The sequence below is a fragment of the Amphibalanus amphitrite genome, unplaced genomic scaffold, assembly GCF_019059575.1.
Source record: "Amphibalanus amphitrite isolate SeventyFive unplaced genomic scaffold, NRLGWU_Aamphi_draft 000065F_arrow, whole genome shotgun sequence".
Taxonomy (NCBI): domain Eukaryota; kingdom Metazoa; phylum Arthropoda; class Thecostraca; order Balanomorpha; family Balanidae; genus Amphibalanus; species Amphibalanus amphitrite.
The window spans coordinates 422,776-429,039 of NW_024881561.1; the positions used below are offsets into that span (position 1 = coordinate 422,776).

Below are 6,264 nucleotides of genomic sequence, written 5' to 3' on the forward strand. Positions count from 1 at the left end.
CGCCAGAAGGGATCAGGGGCGCTCTGTCGACCGGGATACAGGTATTTGATGCGACGAACGCTAGAGTGATCCGGATCGGGGAGCGGCGAGCCGGCACATCCACATAGTTCGACAGTGAAATGGATATGTATCGAGCAGTGTTGGTATACTGCGGAAGGTGAGTTCGATAGACTATACGAAGTGCGGGCGGATGGTAATCATTAGAGATGTCAATCGGATACCGACTTTTTGGTATACCGATACCATCCGATACCAAACCGATACCAACTCGGTATTTGGTATTTCAATCCTAATGTGTTTGGTATTTTGTTGGTATCATGAACCCTCGCTAATGTTTAACTCTCGCCCGCACATGCCATTTTCCCATCCTAGAACGCACATGGGGGGGGGGGGTTGCCACCCCCCCCCCCGCGCCATTTCGTTCCTGTTGGAGATAGAGCTTAGCAGTAAAGACCAAAAAGATTCTTTGGGAAGAGACGAATCCAATGATACCCAGTTTTACCTTCTCAGGTCAGTCATTGACCTTCCAGGTCAGGTCAAACTAAAAAATATTGCTGTTTTGGGTCACCGTTGGATATCAAGTGCGCTGCTTATCAAATACCGATGACGATGCTGTTTTCTGGTGCCAAGCCAGCTAGAACCTCTTTGTCACACTACCCGACCAGAATTTTGCTGCTGAGGTCATTTCAGGTCAAGTTAGGTCAAGGTCAATGATATGTGTTTGTATGTCTGTGTGTGTCTGTGTGTATACTGATGTGTGCACCGATTGTTTTTGGGTCCATATTACATGAAATCATGATCTGAGAAGCTTTTACCAAAAATGCAGTCAAAAAACTTCACAAAAAGTAAATTCAGCTTGCCTAAAACGCAATTATCTTAGATGACCTAGGTTGACCTTGACCCTGACCTTGACCCCTGTACATCGTCGAACAACATGTTCCATGATAGGTGGGAGGTAAGACTGGCAAAAAAGGCCGAAATCAGGGTGTCAAAAGCTCACAAGGCCCATGGCAAGCGCAAGATGTTGAGAATTGGCCATTTGGGTCATGACATGACCTGAAAAACAAGGTCATATCTCCGAAACCAAAAATCACAGAAACTTGAAATTTTCAGTGGACATCAAGAAAGGATAGAGGAGCAGCTATACGAAAAATCAGCCTTTTAGCTTTAAAAATGTTGAGTGCAGAGCAGAAAGACAACCTGGGGGGGTGGCAACCACCCCCCCCCCATGTGCGGGCGAGGGTTAAGAGGCTAAGGAATCGGTAAAAAGTTGGTATTTTCCTCATGTTCCCAAGTTGGTTTGGGTTCGGTATTTCTCCACAGTTTTGGTTGGTAATTGGTTTGGTATCGGTATTTCGATTTTCCGTAATTGACATCACTAGTAATCATATCCTGGCAGAGCCGACAACGAGCCAGTTCTGGTCTGAGCCAACACGAGCCGCTTTTGCCAGGCTGCACAGCATCTCCGGGTGATACAACTCAAATCCTAATCGGTATCCAGCAAAGCACTCGTGTCATCTCAAATCTTCACCACGGCCAGGGGGCAGGGAGGAATCCAGAAGGCAGACGCATCTGTCTCAATGTCACCCACCGCTCGGCTTCCGGCTGTCCCAGTGCACAGTCGGAAGTCCCTTCCCAGTGCACCTGAGCTGAGTGCTGTTTAGCGCCGTCCTCGGCTACTTCAGAAGGGCTGACGGGCTGTGGCTGGGAGTGACTGACGGGCGGACGGACGGATCACACGAGCCGAGTGTTCCGGCGGCGCCGACACACCGATTTGGTCGGCCGCGCGCGCCCACTCCACTGCTAATTGCGGGTCCGCCGGGCCGGCATCACGCCGGGTCAAGGGGGCAGCCCGGCTGCGCCGCCCACCGACACTAGACGCGCGCGGAAGTCCAGTTCCGGCGCGTCTCGCTGCCCCGAAAACAGGTTCGCGGCGAGTGCGGCGGCGCGCGCGGTATGGTGGCGGTGCGGGCACGCTTCTATTATGGATGACGGGCAGCTGCAGAGGGCGGAGGATATCCGCCGCCGCCGCCGACGGATCGGGTGACGCCGGAAACGGGAGGGACGGAGCGTCGCGTCGGCGTCGACTATACAGCGGCGGATGTCGGCCGGGCGGCGGACGGGTGGAGGAGGCGCCGACGCGCCGGTCGCACGGGGAGGAGTCAAGGATCACGGCGACGGCGGTGGGAACTCCGTCACGGGTGCTCGATATTTCACAGACAGTCCCAGTCAGTCAGTCAGTCACACGCTCTCCCGACTTTTCTCTAGTACGGTGTTTATCGGTACGCGCGTGAAAACGGTCAGCGGCGGCGCGGCCGGCCGTTATCAGACGGCATCATTAGCCGATCAAACCGGCCGCCGGCGCGCCCGTTAAATGGGTGATGATTTTACTACGGCGCTGCACCTGCCGCCGGTGGCCGCGTGAGGCGCGCGCCCCCATTGGCCGGCGGGCAGCGCGCGCCGGCCTCCCATTGGTCGACGAGCACGTGCGGCGTGAGCCTCCAGCACCTGCTGTGCGCCGGGTATTTCTGGGCCGACGGCGCGCCGCCGCGCTCAGTGAGAGCAGAGACGCGACAGGGAGAGGACGGTCCGAGAACGAGAGAAACAGGACGAGAGCGAGGACAGTGAGAATCGAGCAGAGTGCGCAGAACATGGTATCCATGGATAACCCGTCGCACAAGCCATTGAAGAAGAGGCCTCTGGCCCTTGTGGACCACAACGCGGCAGCAAACGGTGAGTTTCGCAGCGATGAATGATGGGCATCCTGACACTTAAAAAAAAATTGAGCTGTAGATTTGTCTCATCTTCAACAATGTGTCATGCATTAGACGTGCGATGTATTGCAAATCAATGGTACGCTGAGTAGGTACTGATAACCGAAAAAAAACGATTTCTCAAGCTCGTGTTCGTTTTTTCTGTTTATTCGGCCGAGATTTGACCGTGCTCGTTCCTCTGTTACAGATGACGTGCTGCCTCGTCTGAAGCCGGACCAGCCGCTGAGCAGCCCGCTGCTGAAGCCCGAGAGGCCGCTCTCCAGCCCGCACATGGAGCCGGAGAACCTGAGCGTGCGCCACCCGCCGGCGCCGGCGCCGCTGCCACCCTACGTGCCGTTCAGCCTGTACTACCCGCTGCCGGGTAGCACCGAGCGGCCGCGGCTGCCGGCCAACCTGTACCGGCCGTACGCGCTGCCGCCGCCGCCGCACCACCACCACCAGCCGCCGCAGTACGGCTACGGCGTGCAGCCGTACGAGCGCGAGCTGCCGCCGCACCTGTCGCCGCCCGTGCAGCCTGAGCAGGGCCTGCCGTCGCCGGCCCACGGCCTGTGCTCGCCGCCGGCCGGCGCCGCCAGCCCCGCCGCCGGAACAGACATCCTGCGCACCATGCTGAACCAGCCGCCGCTGCCCACCGGCGCGCAGCTCGGCGCGCAGCTACCCTCGCAGCTCAGCTCGCAGCTCCCCACGCAGCTCAGCTCGCCCAGCGCACAGCTCAGCGCGCGGCTCAGCTCTCCGCTGGGCAGCCAGCTCAGCTCGCCCCGGCTGGCCGGCAAACACCAGTGCACCAGCTGCCGCAAGGTGTACACCACTGGTGCCGGCCTGGCCAAGCACCAGCAGTTCCACTGCGAGCCGCGCCGCTACCCCTGCGAGGTCTGCGACAAGGAGTACACATCGCAGGGTGCGCTCAAGATGCACGTGCGCACGCACACGCTGCCCAACAAGTGTCAGTTCTGCGGCAAGGCGTTCTCGCGGCCGTGGCTGCTGCAGGGCCACATCCGCACGCACACGGGCGAGAAGCCCTTCCAGTGCGACCTCTGCCATCGCTCGTTCGCCGACAAGTCCAACCTGAGGGCGCACAAGCAGACGCACACCGAGATCAAAAAGTACAAGTGCGCCGGCTGCCAGAAGACCTTCAGTCGGATGTCGCTGCTCTCCAAGCACGAGGAGCACGGCTGTCCAGCGGCCGGCGGCCAGTGAGCGAGCACTGCCATCTAGCGGCGCACAGTCAAACTAACCAACGAACGAAGTTCCATGAGTTTTTATCTAGTCGACTTGTACATAAACAAAGTGTTTGCCTTGATGTCCTGTGCGTGGTGCCACCCTTTGGCGCCGCGCCTTTTTCCCATGTATCGAGTAGCTGTGAGGCCGGTGGGTCCTTTTCACACCCATCGGCTCACCTGTCAACGATAGAGATAAAACGTTCGCTGTGTACCATTGTCAGGAACTTCGAGGCTGTTCTTTCGCTCAGTGTACATACCTGAAGCAAATGACGTGAATCAAGTGCCAATATCGTGGAAACTTGCTCATGCCCAACGGCTAGTCACATTTTGTACTTGTTTGTGTCAACATGCGTATTGATATGATGAAATATATGCTAAACTCGTTTTCATAAACGGTTTTATTTGCCAGACACAATGATGAAGATATGAGAGAGGTGGAGGAAAAGAAAACATGCGAAAACAAAATAACCAGTAGCGGCGGAACACCTTCAAGTAAGGGGGGCACTGCCGACTTTTGGTCCCATTCTTTCCATGCAACGCCCATAGGGCTAATGTTAAAATTCCAAAACCAAAGGGGGGCACGGTGCCCCGGTGACCTCCCCGTTCCGCCACCTATTAAAATAACAATTATTATTGAGCAGATTCAATATCCACAAAGTAGCCTTCGGCCACAAACCCGTCGACTCATTGGTTTTCACTCTTTTGTCAAACTAAGCGTGAAATGAATAACCGCTTGAAACATTATGAAAGGTTTTTACAGGATATCTGTCTAGTGCTGAAATACTTGACAAAACTCTCACATCTGCCTCGATGTCAACAGCTCAAAGATCCTTTTTTGGGAAGAGAATGAATAACTACAACGAAACACTTCGGAAAAGACGAGATGCTTTAGCATTTGATGGAACGGCAAAATTGACTAGAAGTAAAGCTAAATCAAAAGGGGAGCAGCACAGAAGTATTCGTTGCGCATATACTTAGCACCGAGAAACCCTACATTACGTCTGTAAGAGCTGACTCTATACCTCAACTCAGCCGTTCGCATCGAGAAAAAATATTTTGTGAGCATCGACATCTTTTCGTCAGCAGCTGCCCTGTCCTCCGTCTTTGGTAAGCATCGCCATAACGGATTATTCCTCAACAAGAGAGGACAACGACGATTATACCGCGCAGTGCCCGTCAAAATGCTTCCCGAGGAGACCATGAGCTCGCTGCTATTACATTTTTTAAGCTGAGTGAAGGTAGAGATAAGTTTCCTGCACATGAGCTTGTTAAAAGGAACCGCCTTATAAACGTTTATGATAGAATATGATAATAAGACGAGGTGCTGCGAAGTAATTTCTCTATTAGCCGTGATGAGATCAAGTGGCGATTTACTCCGCCTTGTCTGCCCTTTGAAACAACTGCATTGCAACATCGCACGACCAGCAACGGGCCCATCAGACACTGAATAGCAGCGGTCGGCGTGTGTGTGTGTGTGTGTGTTGAAATGTCTGGCCAGCGGTCACTGGCGATGACCCGGCTGGACGCACGTGACCGCCAGACGCACCTGCCTCTCTGCAGAGGAGAGAGCACGCCAGGCGACAGGTAGCACAGGCAGGTGCGCGCAGACTGGAGTAACTGGTTGCAGGCTTTAAAGGGCGACACTAGTGACTAAGTGCGCCGGTATTTTGTCGTCTGACCGGCACGCTGGACGTTCAGTGAACCAGTGAATGATTCGTGACCTTTTATGATGGTTCCTGGTGCAGCTTGGGGTCGGACAAGTGCAAAGTTCAAACTTCAAAATTTCGTCTTTGGCAAAAACATCTGAAAATTTCATTGAAATCTCATTTATTTTTGTGTAAGCAGATGTGACAACTTACCGCCTTTTGACGTCTAAACACTCACTACCATACCCTGTCATTTATAGAAGGTAAATGTCATCAGGTATATAATTGCACTACATCGACGACCAAGCAAAAAATACTGCACTGATTCTTTTTCTATCCCTATAATACGGCAAAGAAAAGGCATGCTATATAATTTAATTAAGCTGTTTATGTCTGAGAGTATAGATGAAGCAAAGAGCTTTCGTTAATCGTCACTTTACAATCGTCATAAAAAGTTCCTTGCCGTTTCATTGGATACGCTCGGTTATTTCCCTGATGAAATATAGAGCACTGCACGGAGGTGCTCTCGTTCATTGGTCATGCAGCGTTCCATTGAAAATTTTCATTTTTACAACACGTCATGGGAAAGCAAATAATCAATTTAGGGGTATTTTCAATTCATTT

The 6,264-nt window shown here is 53.3% G+C and overlaps 1 protein-coding gene across 1 annotated transcript; it reads left to right on the plus strand.

Annotated features, from left to right (window-relative positions):
• Nucleotides 1-2,531: 2,531 nt before the first annotated feature.
• Nucleotides 2,532-4,383, plus strand: LOC122378810 (zinc finger protein SNAI2-like). The gene is made up of 2 exons (XM_043360319.1): nt 2,532-2,733; nt 2,962-4,383. The coding sequence occupies exons 1-2, from the start codon at nt 2,652-2,654 to the stop codon at nt 3,969-3,971; spliced, it is 1,092 nt and encodes a 363-aa protein (XP_043216254.1). The 5' UTR covers nt 2,532-2,651; the 3' UTR covers nt 3,972-4,383.
• Nucleotides 4,384-6,264: the final 1,881 nt, after the last annotated feature.

What these genes read in the sequence shown, in the direction of transcription:
- LOC122378810 (XM_043360319.1), top strand. Translation starts at nt 2,652, where the DNA reads ATGGTATCCATGGATAACCCGTCGCACAAGCCATTGAAGAAGAGGCCT. An exon ending in CCACAACGCGGCAGCAAACG is followed by an intron (nt 2,734 to 2,961) that starts GTGAGTTTCGCA and finishes CCTCTGTTACAG; the next exon opens with ATGACGTGCTGCCTCGTCTG.